The 23,312-nt window shown below is 47.4% G+C and overlaps 1 protein-coding gene across 1 annotated transcript; it reads left to right on the forward strand.

Moving 5' to 3' along the window:
* Window positions 1-1,655: 1,655 nt before the first annotated feature.
* Window positions 1,656-21,967, forward strand: RAB7A (RAB7A, member RAS oncogene family). The gene is made up of 6 exons (XM_064453779.1): window positions 1,656-1,808; window positions 17,878-17,938; window positions 19,032-19,158; window positions 19,957-20,175; window positions 20,721-20,849; window positions 21,017-21,967. Exons 2-6 carry the CDS (start codon window positions 17,886-17,888, stop codon window positions 21,110-21,112), a joined length of 624 nt encoding a protein of 207 aa, XP_064309849.1. The 5' UTR covers window positions 1,656-1,808; window positions 17,878-17,885; the 3' UTR covers window positions 21,113-21,967.
* Window positions 21,968-23,312: the final 1,345 nt, after the last annotated feature.

Raw genomic sequence — 23,312 nt, forward strand, 5'->3', positions numbered from 1 at the left:
GTTTCCAGGTGACACACAAGGAAACTGTTACCCTACAGAGGAGGAAAGCAATTTGCCTAATGATATGTGGCAGATTTGTCTCAGGACAGAAGGAAGAGCAAAGGTCTTCCGGCTGCCAGTTCTGTGATCTCTCTGCAAATCAGTCCGTCTCTTAGAGTTGGAAGCAGCATGCTGTATACTGCCCAGATGCAATTGTTTTTAATATAGCTATAACTAACTGTGTTCCTTTTTTATCCCTTTTAATAGCTCTAAAAATACATTTTTTCCCTTGGTTGCTTCAGTTTTTATTTTCCTGAGTTCACAGGTTAACAAAACCCTCAATGGTCATGTGATTTGGATGAACAGAACATAACAGTAATTGCTGAATAAGAAAATGAACTTGCTGCCAACACACAGAGTAGAAAATATGGATGCACCATGTTGTGGTTTAACCCCAGCTAGCAACTCAGCAACTCAGTACGACCCAGACGCTCACTCACTCCCCCGTGGTTGGGATTGGGGAGAGAATTGGAAGGGTAAATGTGAGAAAACTCGGGGGTTGAGATAAAGATAGTTTAATAGGTAAAGCAAAAGTTGTGTGCACAAGCAAAGCAAGGAATTAATTCAATCCTTCCCATCAGCAGGCAGGTGTTCAGCCATCTCCAGGAAAGCAGGGCTCCATCACGCTTAATGGTTACTTGGGAAGACAAATGCCATCACTCTGAACATCCCCCCCTTCCTTCTTCTTCTACCAGTTTTATATGCTAAGCATGACTTCATATGGTGTGGGATATCGCTTTGGTCAGCTGGGGTCAGCTGTCCCAGCTGTGTCCCCTCCCAGCTTCTTGTGCACCCCAGCCCACTCACTGGTGGGGTGAAAGGCAGAAAAGGCCTGACCCGGTGTAAGCGCTGCTCAGCAGTAACTCAAACATACCTGTGTTATCAACACTGTTTCCAGCACAAATCCAGAACATGGCCCCATACTAGCTACTGTGAAGAAAATTAACTCTAACCCAGCCAAAACCAGCACACACCACCAGGACAGTTATTCTCCCATGTGTTAAGGTGCTGGAGAGTTTACATGGTCCTCTTTCACTTGCCTGCATTATTGATCTTGGAACTGGTTATTACCCGATTAATCAACCTGATGTATCTTAAATTGTCGTATTTTACTTTTCTTTTTTTCCTGACAAATGCTGTTGCTACAACCTCACTCCAGGTGACAGCTGCAAATAAAAAGATCCCAAAGGACAGATTTGTCCCTTTGTGCCCCATCCTTTATTTTTGAAAGTATGAAGTGGGAAAATTCCACTGGACCTTTCCTGCTCTCCTCAGAGCTGTGAGGGAAGTGCTGTGGCAGCGCTGCCGTGAAGACACCCCATCGCTCTGCTGCCGTGGGAAGGCACGGGGAAGGAACGCCCCTTCCCACCCACGCCCTCCACGCCCGCACGGGCGCAGCGGCTTGCGTGGTACCACAAGCAAAGTCTGGGGGGCCGGGGGCCCGCGCTCAGCCGGGCCCTTCGCCGCACGACACTACCAGTGCCCCGGCCCGTTGCGGGGCGCGGCCCCGGCGCGGTCTCGGACACCCACGACGGCACCCGAGACCCCGCCGCCACGCGGCGCGCGCGCCCCGCCACTCCCCTTTCTCCCCTCTCCGCCGGCTGCCGGGCGGCGCGCTGACGTCAGGGGCAGCGGGCGGACCCCGTGACCGGAAGTTGTCGGGGGGAGGCGGAAGCGAAAGCGGGGAGTTGCTTGGGCCCATTAAAGCCGACCGAGGCGAACGGGGGCTGGCAGTGAGTCTCGGGCGGGCGCCGCGGCACACGCACCGGGTGAGGCCGCGCGCGGAGATTGCCGCACGCGTGGGGGGCTGGGGGGTGGCCCTGGCTGGGAGGCGCCGGGTGGGGAACGCTGCGCGGGGCCCCTCCCCGCGGTGGGGTCGGGGCTGGCGGGGGGGGGGGGAGACGGCCGCTGGGGCCTCTCGGCGGGGCTGGGGGAGGCGCCGTCTCTTGCTTTCCCGGACGGGCTCCACCAGCCGGGCCCGGCTGCCGGGGAGGGCCGGCGTTCGCCTCACCCCGTGGCGAGGTCAGGCGGCCGGGGCTGAGCTGCGCGGAGCCGGGCCGGGCCCGGCCCGCTGGTGTCCCCGGAACAATGGGGCCGGGCTGCAGGGGTCTCCCACGGGAAAGAGCTCCTTGACGCAGCGCAGCGGGAGGGGGGGCCCGCGGTCCTTCCCCGAGATGCGCGTTTTTCTGGGCCCTTTGCGGGAGCCTCCTTTCTGGGGAGGTTTGGAGAGGCCTGAAGCGGTGCCTCCCGGAGAGGAGAGCGTATTGTCAGCGAGATGCGATGCTGCTGGAGCTTCCTTTCAAAGCGTGAGGAGGCTTGTGGGCAGCCGGCGTCCGAAGGCGGCCTGAGCCGTGGGGGAGCGCGGGGTTGGGGAGGTGAAATGCTGCTCCCGGTGGTCGGTGGATATCGCTTTTAAGATCAGCAGGCTGCCCCGGGAGCAATTAACGTGACAAAACAGGCGGCTGAAGAGACTGGCAGTTATTGCGAAAGTAGATCTCAACATGTGTAAAGCCTGAGTCAGTTCGAAGAAGTACTGGAGTGGATGCTAGAAGTGCTTTTGACTGTGAGTGTATAATAAGGTAAATTAAATGGTAGGTAGGTTATTAGTCTCCAGGTATGTACAGACTAATAAATATAGAAATACCTAATAATTGTACTTGAGGCAACTACACTGTTTTCCCTGTAAATAGAGGAATTTTCTTAGTAGTAAAACAGCTGTTAAAAGGCTGGCTCAATCTGCAGTACAATAGGTAGCCTCAGCATCAAAACAAGTGTCTTACACACTAACTCCAAACCCTTCGAGTCAAAGCTGGAATTCTCAGTATTATCTCCTTGAAAACCAAAAATACTTGCTGATAAGCAGAGCTGTTGTGATAGGTGTATATAAGGGTTTTTGACATGTAAACTGGGAACACATGACAGAACAAAGTCCTCCCAACCGTAAGCAAGCTGTTCTTCATTTGTCAATTGCCAATACAGGAGCTTTAAACCTTCCAGCACTTGCCACTGGCCATCCAGCTCTGGCCTGTGCCTAGCACTCTGTGTTTCCCAGTGGGAGTTGGGGCTGGGGGAAGTGGAGAGTCCTGTCTTTAGGGGAATGGCACATAACCAGGTGTGCCATGATGTTTGGCTGGCTATGATTTAAAGGCTTACCTGTGGCTATACTATGTTCCTGGGCTGCGGTGGTACCAGTAGTGTGTGATTGAAGCTGCAGCCTGCGGTGCTTCCAGTAAAGCCAGGCTGTTGGAGTTGATGTACCCTGTTCTTCTCAGTAGCTGTATTTGAGGTTAAAGTGGGTGGAGTCATTTGAATATTCCTTGTTAAATAATCAGGGTTTCATTGCTGTACTTATTCAGGAAGAACAAGTATACTTGTCTTTTTTCTCCCCCGCCCCCTTGTGACTTCCAACAGCTGACTGAACACATGACTTGCCCTCCATGAACTAATGAGTAGACCCACCATGCCTGGCCTGAGTCCTCAGAATCCAAAGCAGCTCTAATACTATTACTTTCAAGTGCTGCCTTTTTTTTTTTGTGCTGTTATGTTAATACTCTACTTCTGGTGCAGAAAAGCTGTAAGATGGGGTCAATCTGACCCCTCAATATGGAAAACTTTTAAAATCCAATAGCAGTTTCTTGCTCCCCTAACCTGCAGTGAGAAGTATAACTGATAAGATGCAAGGCAGTAAGTACATTAAACTCTCCTCTTCCTTATGGTGTCATGCTGTGGTCCATGTCCTCAAATACCCTACTAATAGCTCAGTGTGGCACATTAAGAGTTGTACCTTAAACGGCAAAGGTGCCAAGTTAAGAATTTAAATAACTGTTGCAGAGACTGTTGCATTGTTGCCCTCCTATCAAAGCCAGTGAATCAAACTGTATGCTGAGTAGCACAGACATGCTACAACATTGAGTCCTTAATTGAAAGTGGAAAAACGTTCAAGTTCTGCTATGGGGCCTCCTCTGAAATCACCTAGGGAAGATACAGCTTTGCTTGGTTTACTGCCCGAAATGAATGCCTGTGGGCAAGAGGGCTACCAAATTAAATTTCTGCAGTACCTTCTTAAAGCTTCTGTTTTAAGACTCTTGTATTGGAAGGTCATGTGAATTACCTGTCGGAGCAAATCTCTGGCAAAGCTTGTCATTGAGGAAACATGAAAATTAAAATCAAACCATCTGTGCAAAACTATAAATAGCTTTGTCTCTAACATGTATGGGATTTTGGTCTGACTTCTCTGTGAAAATGAGACTAGTTTATGCAGAACTTAACATTTGGCTGTAAACAAATTGCCTGTGCTGATTAGGGTGTGTTTTTAAATGCTACATGGTGAGATAGGTCTCTGGCAGTAAGGGTTATGGAATAAGGGACTTGAATATTTGCGTTTCCTAAAACCGGTGGGTGTGTGGGCTCACAGGTACTTACTGGTGGCTGTCCTTGCTGTTATAATATAGTGATTTCTTCAATAACTGAGTATTTGATAAACAAGAACAGAACCCTTACCTTGTGTGCTGTCAGTGTTCCCTAATGCCTTCCGGGTTTCTTGGCTGTGACCTGAACAGCTACTAAGCCCTTGTTACTAGAGCCTGATGGACCTAAGAGTTCCTTGCAGAACTGTAGAATAATTTAAAGCTTGTTGCCTTGATGGAAGGGAGTCCAGATAAGACCTTACCTAAATGCTGAATTTAGCTGGTCACTAGCATGCTTGCATACTGCTTGTCTGACAGCAATCCTGCACCCTTCGCATGCTGAAGTATTTTATCCTTGCACAGCATTGTTTTGATAATTTCAGTTTAATTGCCTGATGAGTTGGAGTTCAGTTGGCTTCCCCTTGCAGCTTCCTAAAGTGATCTTTTGTAGTTGCTGTATAACCGTCTGCCTTCAGACATAGTTGTTGTAGTAGATTATGAGGATAAAAAGGTTGCTTTCTGCAGTAACAATCCAAATGTGAGCTGTGTGTCTCAAAACTGAATTAGGTATGGATAACTAATTGAATGACAATAGTTCATATACCATTTTCATTTCTGCGGTTAGCTGCTGTACTGAAGATTGTATTTCCCTTTAAATGCACCTTGAATAAAACTTCCAATTGAGTGCCCAAGGTCAGTGACTCCGTATGTGCTGTTCAGAAATAGCAGGCAGTGAAGGGATACCCCTCTATCACATGGTTGCTCTCTGGCTTCCAGTGTGCTTGTTGCTTTTGTGCTCTGTTCAAGGGGATGCAGTGCTCGAAAGTGGTGTGCTACTGCATTTTCTGCTCAGTGGAGATCTGCCGTGGTGATGTCATTGTTGCTGTTAGTGCTGTTCCTGTGAGACTGCTCCTCCTCTCTGGTGCCAGCAATGAGCGGAGTGCTCCGTCCACGGGGGAAGCTGTGTCAACACTGCTGTTGCTAACTCATGGTCAGTGATGGGAGGGGAGCAAGCTCCTTAAGGCCACTGGAGTGTGTTGATTTACAGCTGGTCTCAAATAGCCTTGACTTGTCTTGCTATGGAACCTGGTCTTGAGGCTGTGGATGTTTTCACAGGACAGTGAAACTTCAGGAGGGGTGTGCTGACTTTGAGATGGGATTGAAGTGTAAAGTTGTGGCACAGATTCCTATTTGTATAATTTAAAGGCACATGGTGTAGCAAGTGATTTCCTTTTGCCTCTCCATAACTACTTAAAATGCCAACTTCAGGTGACTAATTATATCTAACTGTACTTGCATGACTTTCAAGCAGAAACTCCTGAATGAAATTGACTAGGTTTTTATATTGCCAATTAAGAAAACAGTATTTTTCTGGAGTCTGTCTGATATCACTGCATACTGTAACTTCAGTCATGTGGCTGACAAACTGGACTGGTGAAGTGGTGGACAAAAGTGAAGTCAAGCAGCTGGAGCTGCTTTCAGAGGCTACCTGGCTGGAGTACCTGGACCTTGGGTGCTGGGGCTACCAGTTTATCTAATGAGTCTGTGCTGAACCCTTGATCTCTCTCCAGCTGGGAAGCAGCATCCTCTTGAAAGTAACCTGTGTAGTGCTTGTCTCCCTCAAGTGGGCTGAGTCACTTGGCTCTGTAGTGCTCGCTTTCTTTCGGCTCCCAGACATGGATAATGAGATCTGAAGTCCAAATTGGCACAGTGGTAACAGTGTCTCAAGAACGAGCAGTGAGGTGGTTGTACCTGAGGCATGCCTAGGCCTGATCTCCCTGCCCCCCCCAACAAGCAGATGCAGTTTACCAGCACTGCTCTCTTAATTTCACCATGCAAGTCACTTCAGTGAGGTTTGTAGAGCTTCATTGAGAGAATAGCTGAGCTGGCAAAGTATTAATGCAGGATCTGTGCAAGAGGTATGAGGGTATGAAGTGTGAGTCTGAAAGTGACTCTCCACAGTAGGAATTCCTTGTTAGGCACTGACTCAGCTGTCATGGCAAGCTACCTGCTACACTCCCATCCTGGGACTGGTACCGAAATACTTGTCCTTCCTGCTCTGCAAACTACATTAGCATAGTAAGAGGTATTGAGGGTGTTTAGGATCAGGAGTTCTGCTTGCAGATCAAGGCTTAGTTCTTAGATTGCAACCTGTCCCTAGAGAAAGCCTCTTCTCTAGAAGACTCATTACTGAGTATAGGACCTCCTGGAATAGATTTACAGGAGTAAGGCTTTTGCCATTATTGTTGGTTTTGTACTTCTCCATATCTGCTTGTCTGGCAGTAGGATCTCCCATCAGCATTTGTTCTACCTCTGCTATCAAGTTCCTGGTGCTGAAGGAGAGACAGTCAGTATTCACTCTCTGATCTGAATCTCAGGTGTAAGCTGCAGGGTCCAGCAGGCCTCCTGAGGACCATTGTGTGACTTGAAGGCCTGAACCTTGGTCAAAGTCTCATTTCAGTCACTTGTTTCCTGTCCAGCCTCTAGGAACTGGTGGAAGCTAGCAGCCAGGAGTAGATAAACAAGGCTTGTTTACCATTGACAAGGTCTAAGATCTGTGCTTTGCTTACTGCTGCAGAGGTTATCTAACACCTCCTATTTGTGTTTCTAAAACTGAAAGCATGACAGGAATGTGTGAAACCTTAGGGAGCTGTAGACAAAACTAGAAATTAATCTGAGTACTTGAAAAATACTGTCAGATGTGGTAAAGATCCAGCAGCTTTACTGTTTCTTAGTTGCCTGGCTAACTTGCAATATTTTGAATTGGTCAGCTTTATCTTTGGGACACAAAGATTAAAACCCAGGTGCTCCTGGCACTGTGCTTGATTCAGAGAAAGTAATGGGGGAATTCTGTTCAGTGGGATGGCCTGATGTGAGAACCACATTGGGCTATTGGTATTCATATAGGGGTTACTGAAACTGTTGGCTCTACTGGTTGGGTGGCTGTGTGCCAAAAGGCTGACAGACAGGACTATAAGCCAGGCTGTATGGGCACTATAGCTGTGTTCCAGTTAGTAGTGTAAGATTTGTCTTGCTTGATTTGGCAGCTCTCCACCAAGGAGACTGTTCTGGTAGAGGCATGGCAACATGGAAGCTCTACTGGTATAGCTGAAATGCTTTGCGTAGGCAAGGCCCTTAGTCAAGATACGTGGCTTGTTGCCTAGTGTCTCCCAGCAGCCAGCAATGTGCTCAACTCTCCTCCCACATCCTGAGATTGTCTCCCCCAGGGCAGAATAAGGGAAGTTGAGCTTGCTCTGATCAAGGGGGAGGGGTGTTAAAGCAAGCATGCCTGTTCTTGTAACAGCTTGATACTTGGGGAAAATCAATTGGGAACCACCTGAAATCCTGTAGGATTTACAGGGGAACTGTTTCTTCCTGGAAGGTGGGGGCACAGCAATACTGACAACTTGAGCCTCCAAAAGAAGGCTAAGCTGAAGATCTTCAGATGTGTGCTGTTGGGCTGTTAGAGCTCTATATATGTCTGCGCATTCGTGGGAGAAAGATATTCTGTGGTATAAGGGCCCTTCAGCTGCTGGAGGAACTTTCGTGACTGGAAACATCTAGCTTTCAGTGAAGCTTCTGAGTATGGGTTTTTCACAGAGCTGTCTTCCTGTAACCTGAAGACTACCACTTCGGCAGCCCTGATTTTCTGTCTGGGATCCTGATCTTGTTACTGTGTGCCCTTATTGCAAAAAGGGCCTCCCTGCGTTCCCCAGTGCACAGCAGCAGTCTCCAAATACCTGCTGCCTTCTGTGGAGGTGGTGATCATGCTCAGGTTGCTGAGGAGCAAAGTGATCCATCCGGGATGGCTGTCCGACATAGCTGGCTGTATTGCTGAGGACGCTTTCTGCACTCCTTCCCTCCCTCCTTTTGGCACAGGATGTTTATCACCTGGAAGAGCCTACACGTGCTGCTGTAACTTCACACGCAGTAGCAGTCTGGACAAAATAGTGTTTGTGCAGACAGCAAGAAGTGACCTGCAGACCTTTCCCACTGCTCCTAAGCATACCGGTGGTCTGACTAAACATGCAGAGAGACATCTGCCTTGGTACTGTAAGAAATGCATTTCCATGCTTGTTTTGCTCCTGCTTTCAAACCATGTAGTCAGAACAACATGAAAATTCCTCAAGAGAAGGTGGCTGCTGTGATATCTAAATGAGTAGAGATAAGTTTCTAAGTTTTACACCTTCCTGGATGTGGCAACTAGTCCTACGTAGTTTGGACTTTCTAGGGTAGAGTCACAATTCATAATGGTAACTTTAGAGCAAGAAACTTACTCAGTTCCACATCTATTGTTTAAACATTGTACAGGCATAAAACAACTCTGATCTGGAGAAATGCTGGGAGGTGTAACAGGGATGTGAATCAGTGAGGCTTGGACTGGAGAACTTGGCTTTGAGAACCTGGGCTTTGAGCCTGACTGATCATGTGCATCAGTGCCTCTCAGGAATGCAGTGTTCTCCAAATCTGAGCACTTGCAGCCCTAACAGAGCCACAGCTGAGCTGAGACCTCAGACAGGGCAGACCCCTTCTCATGTGCAAGTCCTGTGATTCCACTGTAGACATGGCTTGTACCAGTGGCGTTGCTTCTGCCTTCCCTGTGTCATCTGGACTTTCTGGCAAACCCTTTTCCAAGGAGCCCTTTGAGCTCTTGCCCACAGCAGGGATGCATCCTAGAGCCTCCAGCTGGCAACTGAGAGTATGTCTGAGGCAAGGTAAAACCTCATTGCCACCGAAAGGAGCATCTTCCCCAGAACCAGAGAAGCTCTGGAGCTTCCTTGGTCACACCAAGAGCTTATTTTGCTCATAATTGTTCCAGAGCTTTTACTTTCCAGCTGGGTTTCTTGCATATTCCCCCAATCTGCTTGTTGCCTCCATCATTCCCTCCCTTTAGCACTGAGCTGTCTTAAGAGCATGTTATCCAGGAACAGGATGTAGCCTGTGGGCCTCGTGTCATATCCATCTGGCAGGTAGCTCACAGACCAGGTCAGCTGGCTGTTAGCACCATGTCACACCAGTTTGGTGCTCACATTGAAGCAGCCAGTGAACTGAACTTGAAGCGATGCGGCTGAGCAGTAGCTGGATGCTGCTGGCTGGTTCCTGAGCTTCAGCTGGTCCTAGAGCAGTTCCTCCGGCACTGGAGGCTGCAACTCCACCCTCAGAATGAGGTGGAAACTTACTCCAGACAGCTGTAGTCTAAAAAGCTAATTCCTCTGGGATACTGAAACATGTTTTAAGATTCTGATTTGATCTGAGCCATGTCAGTGTGCTAGCAAGCCTCTAAAATTCTAGGCTGTTCTTCAGGAAGGTGAAGCTTTTGGCTTAGGACTCTTAGGTGGGGGTAGGAGACACTGGACAGCATAACTACACCTGACAACTTGCAATAAATGTTTTACACAAAGTATCAAAAATTAATTTCTAGCTGAAACTTTCAGATCCCTGAACAGAGGTAATTCCTGCCTCATGGGGCTGGCTGGGAAAGGCACCAGCCAGACAGAAGCCTGCTCTTGGTGAAACTGCAGTAAGTAGCAGGCAGCCTAGCTGCCCCTCCTGAGGAGGGAACGATGAGCTGTGGTTGAGTTCTTGGCTGGGTATCAGCAGGAGGGAATATGTTGGTTAGAACAGCAACATAAATGTGTGGGGAGGAAGGAGGTGGAAAGCAGTTTTGAGATGCTACTGATACAGCAGCAGCTAGAGTGTACCCTTCTGTGAAGCTGTCACAGGAATATCTTGCCAGCTGCTTTTGGTGTGGGCTCCACTTTAACTGACTGCTTCTCTGTGGTGCATCAGTGAAACCCAAAAGCACCTCTAAAGCAACTGTGTTGACTGTATGGACTGTAGGAGTCGGTTGCCCTAAAAAACCCATTTACAGAGAACAGTTCTTACAAGTTGTTAACCTGAATGGCAAGGTGTTCCTAATTTGTTTTTTAGGCACAAAGCCAGCAGATGTGCCCACTAAATATGACACTTTCCTAGATGGGATCTTCCAGCCAGCTGGGAAAGCTGAGCTACTAGATCTGCCATGGGAGTGGAAGATGGGTACTGTCCTGCTTTTGCTTTGACAGTGGCTGCACGACACAACTTGCTGTTAAAACTTCATGTGCTTCTGTAGCAGTCATCGTTGTGAGGGTGCTAGGCACTTGTTCTGCTTGTGCAGCACTCAGGTTTCGTAAGGAAAATATGCAGGCTTTATAACAGTCAGGGGGCGGGAATCAAAGGCAGGCTTATTTCTAGTTTCTTCCTTAAAGGCAGCTTGGCACCTCTTAAGCCATGTTCATACAAAAGTAACAGCTCCTGCTGATTGTCCTCTGGCTAGTGCTCAGGTTTTTTTGCAGCTGAAAGGACAGGGCTTCTGCTCTGCTTGTGGGCTGTTGTGTTGCTCAGGAGAATGCAGGTGAGAGATGTTAAAGGTTGATATCCGCTGGTCTTGGGTAGACATTCATGTTGAATTGCTCAGGCTGTCAGTTGTAGCTTTGCATTAGTAGATACTGTGTTAGCAATGTCTGCATGACCAGGTAGTTGGAACCAAGCTGTTGTTGTCAAATAACATTGGTCCAACTTTTTCAGCTCCACCTTGAGCTCCTGCTGCAATTAGAGATGGATGCTTCAATGTGGAGGGTGTCTGGACCACCTGGATGTTCTGCAAGTGGGAACTGTGATCCTGGTCCACTAATGGCAGACTATCTGCCTTTTTTCAGGATGAGGACTTGCATTTTCAAGGTAGCTGGATTGGGACAAATTCGTGTGTCTACTCAAAACCTCAGCTAAACTTGGCTTGATAAATTGTGGCAGGGAACAGTGTGACCGTGGGGCAAGTGGTATGTGCCAGTCTGAGCTTGATCCTCTGAGAACAGGATAAACATCCAGTGAGCATCTCGTTTCAGTGGCTGAAGGTATAAGCAGACAACCTCCTGAGGTCTTGAACATGCTAGGCAATTTGCTACTTTTGGAAAGGAACTGGTTCAGTATGACTGAGCTGGTCCTGAATCATTCTTACAGCTTTGGCTTCCTTGAAGAAATGCAGAACCTTGGGGGGGATGACCAGTAAAAATAGTTCTTTGGTATAGTACAGAGACTTGGTGCTTTGCAGCCTCCCCCATGTGAGAGAACAGTGAGCAGAGGTGGTGTTTCTCTGGAAGTGCACTTAGCTGAATTTCAGGATGCTTTTCCTGCATTTCAGGACAGGATGTTCTTCCAGTGTTCAGCTGTGGCTGTCTTCTGGTCAGTCTTGTCACTATGAGCTCACTGCAGTGCATGGTATCCCCTAAAGGAGTACTGCTCTATCCAGATTAGCTTTCTCATGGCTGGGTGTTTTTTTTCTAAAGGTCCTGTGATATAGTGGAGAAAGTAAATGCTCTGCTTATCAGCCACAGCACCCAGAACAGACCTGCAGTGCTGCAGGTTCAAATGTGCCTTTTTGTGCAACACCTACTTTTGTGCCCCCTGCTGGGACAGGGTAGCAGAACTAGGTATTCATAAGTGCAGCAGTGAGTTTAGCTATGCTTGATGCATGCTTACCTACTTTCTTGCACCTTGTCAGCATAGTGTTAAATATCCCTGGCAAAGGATGCAAGGTGGGAGGTGCAGTCCAAGGGACTTGCTTCAGTGTTCAGCTGGTTTCTAATGGAAGGTACAGATGGCAAGCTGGTAGATGTAGGAGCAGAAAACTCCTGGTCAAATGTCTCAGTTCTTCTAGCCTATGCATAAAAATGCTTTGGTTCTTAGGATTGTGACTTGAACTGGTTAATAGCAAAGCTGCAACAGTAAGGACTGCTCCAGCAGCTTGTCGGCAGGTTAAAAACTGTCATGGGTATGCTGAAGCTTAGGGAGCTGTTGTCTTCCACAGAGGTGAGATTCCCTACCCCAAGGCTAGCTACTTTCATACTAAAACTGTTCATGAGCAACTTAACAGGGTGTTCCTATTGCAAGGTCTATTTTGGTTAAAGGATAGCTAATCTAAGAGTTCTGGTGGGCTATCAATGCGTGCTCCTACTGTTCTTTGCAGGCGTTTTAATATTATTAGGTTGGTACAAGCATTGAGACTTGACACGTGAACATCTCTAAGGAATCCTTAACCATCCATTTCTGCTTTGAGTTAGAGGAGCTGTCTTAATATAGCAAGTGAAAGGACAATTGTAGTGTTCTCTGAAGCAACAAGGGAAGCCTAATTAGATTTGGTATAGGCTTTATTTGCTCTTGCAACTGAGCAGCTGTAGCATTATAGAGCTTCGTATGACAGTTTTTTACTCTTTCCAGAACAGCTAAGCCAGTAACACATGCAGGTCAGATGTTAGGGATTCTCCCTCGCTGCTCCAGCAGGCCAGCCTTAGGAAGGTGGTAGTGCTACTGTGGGAAAGAGCATGCTATACCAGGCTAATCTCATGAGGGTCAACATACTGTTAATGGCTTGTTTGCTTAGAGGGATAGGCATTAAAAATTGAGTGGAAGGACTCCTCGCCTGTATGAAAGGCAGCTGTGTCATTCCCTTTGCACCAGTTAAGTCAGGAGGGGGAATGATGCTGCCTGGCCTCCTGATTGATGGGAAGTTTCTGATGGCTCCCGAGCAGGGCTAGCTGGGTGTGCTGGTAAGCTGTGTTCTGAGCAGTCACGCAGGTGACCTTGCTCCAAGAGACTTCATATAGTGTAAAATAGAACTGATGTCTTAGACCAAATCTTAACAAACAGGTTTTTCTTCATGATATCTCTGAAAAAGGAAATGTTTTTTCAGAAATGCTCCTGGGATTGGATGTGAGCCCTGTGTGAGCTCGCACACTGCCATCTTAAGGGCTTATGTGACTCTTACAGGATGCTGCTCTAGAGTAATTACACCAGATATCATAAAGCAAGACAAGTTGCATATATAATGCAAAATAGTCTTAGGCTTGGATACCACTGACTCAGCACTATTACAGTTGTCATCTCAACTCAAGCTGAGCTCGCTCTTTGTAAGAGCATAGGAGAAACCCTGCACAGCCTACATCTCAGCTTAGCTCAGTAATTCAATGTTTCTTGCGGGTGTGACTGGAGAAACTCCTCATGTGAACTAACTGTTCCTTCAGGTACTCAAACCTGCTTTGTCTGTGAGCTAAAGATATGTTCTTCTTAATCTCCCTTAGTTGATTTTATACTAGCAAGGCTCACCAGAAATGAGATCTATGTAGCTTAGAGCATGTATGTGGGCTCCATTTCTGGGACACAAGGCAGTAATGAACCTACTCCATGCCATGCAATGTGAGAAACAGCCTGTGTTATCAAGGGAATAATCATAAATTGCCTCTGACTTCAGGGAAGCAAATTTTTGAGTACTGAATGTGGCCCAAGGTTGGTTGGTTGCACCTTGTTCTACTGAGACAGCAGATAGCGTGCTTTAGCCAGGATCACAGAATCACAGAATTGTAGGGGTTAGAAGGGACCTCTGGAGATCATCTTGTCCAACCCCCCTGCTGGAGCAGGCACACCCAGAGCAGGGGGCACAGGAACGCATCCAGGTGGGTTTTGAACATCTCCAGGGAAGGAGACTCCCCAACCTCCCTGGGCAGCCTGTTCCACTGCTCTGTCACCCTCACAGGAAAGAAGTTTTTTCTCATATTGAGGTGGAACTTCCTGTGTTCCAACTTGAGCCCATTGCCCCTTGTCCTGTTGTTGGGCACTATTGAAAAGAGTCTAGTCCCATCATCCTGACACCCACACTTTAGATATTTATAGGTATTTATTAAATCCCCCCCTCAATCTTCTCCAGGCTAAACAAACGCAAGTGTCTCAGCCTTTCCTCATATGGGAGATGCTCCAGTCCCCTGATCATCTTTGTACCTCTCCGCTAGACTTGCTCAAGGATTTCCATATCCTTCTTAAAATGGGGGGCCCAAAACTGGACACAGTACTCCAAATGTGGTCTCACTAGGGCAGAGTAGAGGGGGAGGATAACCTGTCTCGATCTGCTGGCCACACTCCTTTTAATGCATCCCAGGATACCATTGGCCTTCTTGGCCAAAATCCTTCAAATGGTGCTATGGAGACCGGTAAGGCTTCACTTACAGGACCTTCAGAGAGCACTAGTGTCTTTCACTTACAGGATGTCAGTTGTTAAAAACACTGTCTGAAAGCAAACAGTGGAGGAGGCATGGTATCCTGTAGTTTGACCCTTTGGGGTGCTTCATAAGAAACCCCAGTTAAGCTAACAGGGATGTCTTCAGTCCATCTAGATTGAAGTTCTCACTAGGACCAGCCAGACCCCTGTTTAGCACAAATAGCTGCTTTAAAGCTGGAGCTGCTGTTGGAGACCTGCTCAGCCACACAGAACATGTCAAGAGAGGTAGCAAAGGTAGTGCTGATAAGAGCAACTTGATGGCACTTGAACTTAGAGGGGCTTCCTTCTATAGGAAGGCTCTAGGAGGTCAAACAGTGGTACTTCCTCCAAGACCTGGAGGTGTAGTCTCTTCTCCAAAGGCAAGGTCTCTTGTACTGGGCAAGGAATAACTCTGTGTTGGTCTGTTTATACCTGTAATGAGAAGACTAATAAGAGGGCTTTGCCCATCAACTGACTGGGCTTCAAAGCGGTATTGATCAAGCCTAGGAGAACAGGCTTGGGAAACTTTGGGCAGTGTCCACTGCTGGCCTCTGGCAGGGCTGGAGCTCCTCACTGTCTCATGGCCCAAACCAAATACCAAGCTGAGGCAGCTCCTGTGCTATGGCTCATATCTGTTGCATCACCTGGGATGGAAGCTGAATGTCTCACCTGACCAGTGTTCATGAGGCAGTAGTAGCCCTTCACGTGACTGGGGGTAGCCCGTCAGCTATGACAAGAAAGCAATGTCAGGTCTGACTCAGAATTCCTTCCCATGTCTGCAGGTGGCTGCTCAGCTGAGCTACTTCCAAGGTAATGGGACTTGACAGAGCAGTTTCCCCTGACTTCATAGTGGGACTTCAGGCTGTGTTGAAGTTGAGTGCTAAGCATCCAGTGTGATTTAGTGTTGTAGTTTAGGGCTCTGTAAATCCCTCTGAGCATGAGAACTAATGCCAACTCATCCAAAGCTGCTTCGAGTACCAGGAAGTGGTGAGCTGCAGCAGCCAGTGGCAACTGATACTGAAAACACTCAGAGGAAAATAGAAGCAGTATGTGCTGGGTTCTGGCACAGTCACTTCAGGGTGAGTTGTTTTTCTGTCCTGAGGTAAACAGGTGACTCTCACACTCTCATACAGATGTTTTCCATGACAGTTCAGTGTACACAGCTGTCTTTAAGGTGTTTAAAAGCTTTGCTCACTTGCTGCTTGTTCCATCTGGGCTAATTGTGCTGCAGAAGTCTCTGGCTTGGCTAACACAAGTGTCACTTGTGCTACGTGCTTTGAAAACACAGGAGGGGCAATCTGCTTGAAGGAGCTTTTGTGGTCTGTTTTCTTCATGGCTGTAGAGGAGATGAGCTATAGTGTGTGGATCTTGGGAAGAGCAGAAGCAGGGCTAAATGTTGGGGCTGTTGACAGCTTTCAGCTGGTTGTATCTTGGCCAGTATAGCTGGGCTGCCAGTTGGATCATTGAGCAATGCAGTCCAGCAAATAAAGTCCAGCACAGCCAGCCTTGGAAAAGAGAGGTGTTTACACTTGGAGAAACTGTCCTGTGCGGGCTCTCTGGCATCTGTTAACACCCACCTCAGGAGACCATGAGCTCTGTGGGTGGCCTGTTACTGCTGTTCACTCAACAGCCTCTGGCTGTTGTCGTCTTAACAGTGTTTCCCATCTAGATGTATCACTAGATGTATGAGGTGGGTGTAGCTGTAAGTACACCACTACCTATGGCAGCTGCGGGAGGCCGCCTTCACCTTCTGCAACATTCACTTATGGCAAACGTTAAAAGACTGCATGTCTTTTATCACTCAGAGTTTGAGATTATTAAGACTTGCAACTGACTCTGTATCTAGTAAGAGGCTCCTACAGCTTGGAGCGTGTTACCTCCTGTAGTAGTGGGGTGATGCAGGTTGCAGTTATCTAGCAGCTTGGGCTGTTGCAAATCCTGGGAAACACATAGGTCTGAGCTGCTCGGAAGAGGCATATATCAATGTTGTTGAAGTGAAGGTCTCGTTAGCAGTGGAAGTCAGGAATAGCTCCTGAAGAGTAGTTGTGTGGTACGATGAATGCAGTGTAGCAGGATAGGAATCTTAAGGTAACCAAGTCCCTGTATAAGGGGTTAATACATGAAGCCTGTTGTCAAGGGTCTTTGAATTTAGGTAGAACAGTTATAACCATCTTCTGGCTCCTGTTGATGTACGGAACCTGCAGGGATCCTCAGGAAAAGACAAGGAGTCCTTGTGTTGTGGACCAGGTCAGTACCAAACCAGGGTCTGTGATCAAGCCTGAGCACCTAAGAATGGCTTGTCCCTCCCTTCCCCAGAGGTGGGGAAAAGGGCCTCATGGTAGGAAGGGCATGCTCAACCACTAACAGCAAGACTTTGTACTTTCTCTCACTGTGCTAAAGCACATCCCAAAGTGTACTCAGGCCTGCTGCAGCTGATCTATTTCTAGCGTCACCAGGCTGAAAGACCTGGGAGCAAGTGAGAGTGTGAATCTCTGGAGCTCAACTCTCTTGCTAATTGGATGGACTGTTAGTGGCCCATTTAGAGCCACCTGCCTATAAAGTGGACTGGAGTCATGGCATGTTGCAACTGAACAAACAACTCATCCTCTTAACAGAGCAATGGACTGAAAGTTGTGAGGTTTGTCACTGTAGCCTTACTTGTCCCTCCATCGAAGGTGGGGGGCAGTAGTTAGCTTCATATGCTTTCAGCAAAGCCATGGAGTCTGGTAGCAGTTTGCCTTGTAATTCAGCTGGCCTGTGTGGTTTTGTTGCAACTGCTTCAACTGCAGCATATCCTTGGTATTCAACATTTTCACAAGGCACAGCTGCTAGAGAAAGCTATCACATCTTAAAGCTGTACCTGAAAGGTGGAGGAAGCCCTTTTAAAAATTTTTTCGACTGAAAAACCACCGAACAGCATAAACCACCTATGGTATTAGACACATCTGTGCTTGCATATCACTTAGTAGCATGTGTAAGAATTAGCCTGCATTGGGAACTGATATGCTTTACTGTGCTGCTTCCAGTGAGGCTGAGGATGGCTTAGGCTAGTATACTCACAGAATGGCCAGGAAATAGGGTCCAAAACGGACTTGGTACTGTAAAGAACAAGTGCATGGCTTATCTGCCTGTTGGTATTAAGTTGCCACTACTGGTCAGACATGGCCCTGCACATGAAATGAGCAAACACCAGGTTAGTGCTCAAGTGTAGCCTTGAGTTGAAGGAGTCTGGTTTCAGGAGTACTGGGCCCTGTCTGTTGCTGGTTCCTTGCTGGGAGTCAGGTTTCTCAGACTCCAAACTTGCTGCTTTCTGCCTTGAGGAATGACATGCTAATGGTGTCTGATGGGATTGTTCTTCCTTTCTAGTGTAAAAGATGACTTCTAGGAAGAAAGTGTTACTGAAAGTCATCATCCTTGGAGACTCTGGGTAAGTGGAGGAGCCTTTAAGCTGCCAATCTGCATCTGTCTGGAGCAGTGCTCTTGACTAGTGGGAGCCTGGATGCACAGTAAGAAACCAGCAGTGCTAGGAGGAGAGATTTTACAGCCCAAGATAGCTGTGTTACTTTACATAGCTTTAAGAACTCTTCACCACACTCTGTCCTGAATGTGTCCCTGCATTTTAATATCTTGAAGTTCTGCCACAATATTAAACGGGAAATGCAGTGAGTAGACCAGTAGCGAAACTGGATAGCTTTTCTGCAAGGAGGACATGTGGTTTTGAAATGAGCATTTCACGTGTATTAAAGTAAAAAAAATAAACCCCACAAAACTGCTGGTAAGCAGTCTTAGGTGACTTCTTAAAACTCTGCCTCTGTCAGATGTAGTTTATACTGAGCCATCTGCTTAGCTTCTGTGTGATCTAGCTAGATCCTGCCCCTTGGAGTGAAAGGCTTTGCTCCGTGCTGTTGAGCAAGGAGTCCGCTCTGCTGTTACAGGTTACTTGCTGTGCAGGCTGTAACCTGACTCTCATGACATAAGGTTTATTTATACCACTGTGCCCAGCAAGCTGTTGATCAGGGAGTGTTTCTCCTCCACAGAGAGGGCATGTGAGCCTCTAAGCTGGCTCTCTGGGGAGGATCCCTACCTCTGGGTGTCTAGCAGATGTATGTCTGAGCTGTTTCCAGCTGAGATTGTCTGTTCCTCCACTTCTTCCTTCTGCAGAGGCTGAAGATGACTGTTTCTGGTGGGTTTCTGTGGGGCATTTAATCTTCCAAAATTGTCCTCATGATTGTAATATGATGCATACTTCTTACCAAGGATATTACTGATGGGGAAGCAAGGTTTCTCAAGATTGTAATCCTTCGTATCCTTAGGTAGCTAATGTTCTTACTCAACATGTTGCCTCAGCATTGACTGCTGTAAAAGCCCCTTCTTGCAGAGGTGGGTGCATTTTTTCTGGTTGAAAGGCCAGGAGGCTATGGTGGAAGGCAAAGGGCACTGGGATGTGTTCTGTTTAGGGTGGCTGATTTAAACACTGTTGTAGAAACAGCCTACCTAGTCTTTTTTGTCTTTCTGTATAGGGTGGGAAAGACATCGCTCATGAACCAGTATGTGAACAAGAAATTCAGTAACCAGTACAAGGCTACGATAGGCGCAGACTTCCTGACAAAAGAGGTCATGGTGGATGACAGGCTAGTGACAATGCAGGTAAGGAGTGACTCTGCTCCCGGCTGCAAGGGGTGTCTGGCTGCCTAGACCACACCTGTGTGGAAGTATCTGCTCCAGTGTAGTCCAGAGTGGTGCAGAGGTCAGAGTGCTGGGTGTGAATCTTGTTTCGCACTGAACTGCTCTTGGCCATAGGTGCTGCTAGGAATCTCTACAAATCTGTGCGTGGGCTGAAGAAGGGAATGCAAAGATCAGTTTGGGCTCAGCTAAGAGCACCTTTGTGACGCCCAGTCAAAAACCAGCATTTGGTACTGTCTGTAAACTAGATCTTGTTAGAAAGATGCACTTCCATAGTGTTCAGGAATGAGAAAGGGCTGGGAAAGGTCTCCTTAGTCAGGTCAACTACTCATGCTGCCCTGAGGCCTGTGGGTATAGTGTTAACCTGCCAGTCTGCTTATGTCTCTAGTTTCTGAAGCTTTTCTCTCTCCATGGTGAGACTGACTGCAAGGCAGCAAAAACCCTGTTGCAGCCATCAGAGGAGTGTTTGGACTGTGCTGGTACCCAAGTGTACCCAAGCACTGCAGGCAGGTCACCTGCTGACCCTAATACCTAAGTCCTGCTTGCCCATAACAGGGGTATGTCCCGTGCTGAGGCTGAACACAAAAAGGGCTAACTGTCTTTTAGAAGGATGTTTCTGGCTCTTGCTACTTAGTACCTACAGAAATTCCCAAGCCTTCAGGTGCTCTTCTCTGGCTAGCTAGTGGGGAGTTTAGAAACAGATACCCTAATGTGGACTATGTCAGAGTAGCACTGGCTTATCTGCCCTGTCTTTTGTTCCAGATATGGGATACAGCAGGACAAGAACGATTTCAGTCTCTGGGAGTTGCCTTCTACAGGGGAGCAGACTGCTGTGTGCTGGTGTTTGATGTCACGGCCCCCAACACATTCAAAACCCTAGACAGCTGGAGGGACGAATTCCTTATTCAGGCCAGTCCAAGGGATCCTGAGAACTTTCCTTTTGTTGTGCTGGGAAACAAGATTGACCTAGAAAACAGACAAGTGAGTACTGGGACTTGCTAGCCTCCTCTTAGGAAATTGCTGGAGTGGGAGATGTTGTAGGAACACGGGAGGGTTATGTGATAAACAGGAGTGGGAGGTGCCTGAATGTGTCTCAGCTGTTGTGTGCTACTGGGGAAGAGTTTCTCCTGCCTGGAAGGGTCAAACCCCTGCACACAGCATGCTCCTGCCTGCTGGTGGAAGGATTTGCAGCATCTTCCTGGGTCGGTGCAAGGAGAGGAGCTGATTCCCCTCCCCCAGAATTGCTGAGAAACTCCTGTGGGAGCAAGTCCCTGCTCTGCAGGTACCCGAGCAGTCTGTGCCCTGTGGTCTCATCTTCCTTAAGCGTGATGGTCCTTGCCCCAGGGCTGAGTGTATCCAGTGGTGGGCAGCAGTCTCCTGTGCTCTGTATCGTGGCTGTAGTTTTGATGAGGTCAGAACTGCTGTCTTAGCCCAAGTTGGATATGAGGAGTCTCTGGCCTTGCCCTGGAAATAAAACTCCTGTCCTGCATAGCTGAAGGTGGTGATGCTGCTCTCTGTCCACCCAGGTTACCACAAAACGGGCACAAGCCTGGTGCTACAGTAAAAACAACATCCCTTACTTTGAAACCAGTGCCAAGGAGGCCATTAATGTGGAACAAGCTTTCCAGACGATTGCACGAAATGCACTTAAACAGGTAGGAAGGGGGCTGGTGGGTACCCTGTGCTGATCCTGCCTGCCAAGCTCAGCTGCTGTGGGTGGCCTTGGGCTCTCCAACAGCTTTTCCCAGCTGAGAACAGCTCCTTGCATGCTAGGAGCTGTCTGTAGAGCTGTGGCACTAATTCCTTCCTTCTCTCCTACTAGGAAACTGAAGTGGAGCTTTACAATGAATTCCCTGAACCCATCAAACTAGACAAGAATGACCGGGTGAAGGCTTCTGCGGAGAGTTGCAGCTGCTGAGGGGAGCGGGGAGGGGGTTGAGCACAGTCCTTCACAAATGAATATCACACTTAGGCCTTCAAACACACAGCCCCTCTTCTGTGTTTAAAACGAAATTTAAAAATTTCCATCTCCAGCTGCCAAAATCCACCCATCTCCCATGAGCATCTGCGAGTCCTGCACTTCAGAGCTCATGTCCCCATACCATCCACATCACACTTCGTGGTAACAGACCTTTCTCTTAATTTAAAATGGAAACTCTTATGTATGTTTGGAACTGAATCTAATGCCAGGTGTCCAATGGAGAGAAACTGTTTACAGGTGATCTGTGTAACAAGTTACATACATTTTTAACCGTCTCGTGTTTTCCCCTGTGAAGGCTGCAACTGGAAAGGCTGATTACCCATAGTTCATTGCAAGCTCAGCACTCAGTCCAACTAGGTTGAGTTTTGTATGTATCTCTGTTAATGCTTGTTACTTTTAACTAATCAGATCTTTTTACAGTATCCATGTATTATGTAATGCTTCTTTAGGAAAAATCTTATAGTACATGTTAATATATGCAACCAATTAAAAATGTATAAATTAGTGTAAAATTCCTGAATTACCTGTTCAAGTACTGAAACACAGATTGTGTAGAAAGTGAGGAGGACACTTGTGAACTGCAGCGTGCTAGCAACACAAAGTCCAGATAGAGGCAGTATTCTGTACAGTAGCGATGAACGATGTAAGCCTTCTTGTTTTGAGGCCAAAATGGCTTCATCTTCTGGAAAAATCGGTCTGGCTTCCTTGTATTGAAATTCTCAGATTTGCATAACAGCATTGATATGCACACTGGATTATTGGATTTAAAATTAAATACAGCTATGAAATGACCTCATTTGTTCACCTCCCCTACTGCTTAACTCCTAACATCCTGGAGCGAGTGTGAGAAGGAGCCAGAGCTGAGGTGTCCCAGTGGCTCTTTGTGCTGTGGAAGGAGCTCCTCTCCCACCTGGGTTGTGGTAGCTGTTTCTCAACGAATGACCTGGACTATGAATCTTCCCTTTCTTCTTACTGACTGCTAATCTGGATTTTTGGTATGGAAAAACTTGGCAATCTAGTCCCTTTCCTCTCTTCCTTTCTTCCTGGTATTTGTTCTTGCGTTTGTAGCTTGCTTAAATGGAGCCCTTCTACCTGTTTTCCAGAGGTCTACATTCTAGTACGTAGGCTGAGCTCTTATGTAAAGAGACAAACATGATGCCAATAAACTTAACAAGAACAAACCTCCTTGTTTACTCCTGGTTCTGACTTCTTTCTTCCACTAACATGCTTTCTTTCCTCTATATAGTCACCATTTTAGCAAGCCAGTGGCTGCTAATAGGAAGCACAGGCATCCTTCATACTAGAACATCTGTGCCTTCCAGATTGCTTTTCTTGAGTGGGTTGAGCAGGCCCTGCTTGCTTGGCTGACCCAAAACTGTAGTAGGGCAGCTCTCCCTCTGCCTTTCTTGAAGTTGCTTGCAGTGGGAGGGATGGTGCTCTTCTGTAAGCATAGTCCTTCAGCCCTGCCCTGGGCATGTGAAAACCTTTGTGGAAGGGTGGAGAGGAGGGTAGTGCTGCTAAAGCTCTTGCTACCCTCTGCTGGGAGGAGTTGGTAAGAAGGGCAGGCTCAGTTCTTCCCAGCTCCTCAGTTAGGTGCTTCAGCTGGAGGAGAAGCAAGGCTGGTTTGAGTTAAGGACCTTTCCTTGGTCGAGCCCAGTCAAAGTTAAGCCTTTAATTTCTAGACTCTGGGCATGACCCTCTGCTTGCTTGCTGAGCTCACTACTCCTATGCCTACAGGAAGATGGAAAACAAAGTATAGAGAAATGAGGCCAGTTATTTCAAGAGCCTTCTAACAGTCTTTGTTCTATATCCTATTTTATGGCTTTATCCTATCGTGCTTTTCTCTTATTTGACTGGGCTTTTGCTGTCCACATCAATTTCAAATAACTACTCTGCAATAGCACTGTGTCCTGGTGGGACTGCTTTCCTGTCCACATCTTTTTGACAGACTCAGACTTTCTGCTCATCTCCATTTAAAGTGTCATTCTGCACTTGTTTTGTGTATATACAGTTCTAGGGTGGGGAAGTAATAACTATGAAGTGATGTTTTGCAGAAAGGGGATGGTCTTAACCCTGCACCTAATGCCTGCTGCTTTGGCCTTGGGTGGTGGAGCTGAGGCTGGAAGCGCTGTTTGGT

Source organism: Phalacrocorax carbo, chromosome 6, assembly GCF_963921805.1.
Source record: "Phalacrocorax carbo chromosome 6, bPhaCar2.1, whole genome shotgun sequence".
Lineage (NCBI taxonomy): Eukaryota > Metazoa > Chordata > Aves > Suliformes > Phalacrocoracidae > Phalacrocorax > Phalacrocorax carbo.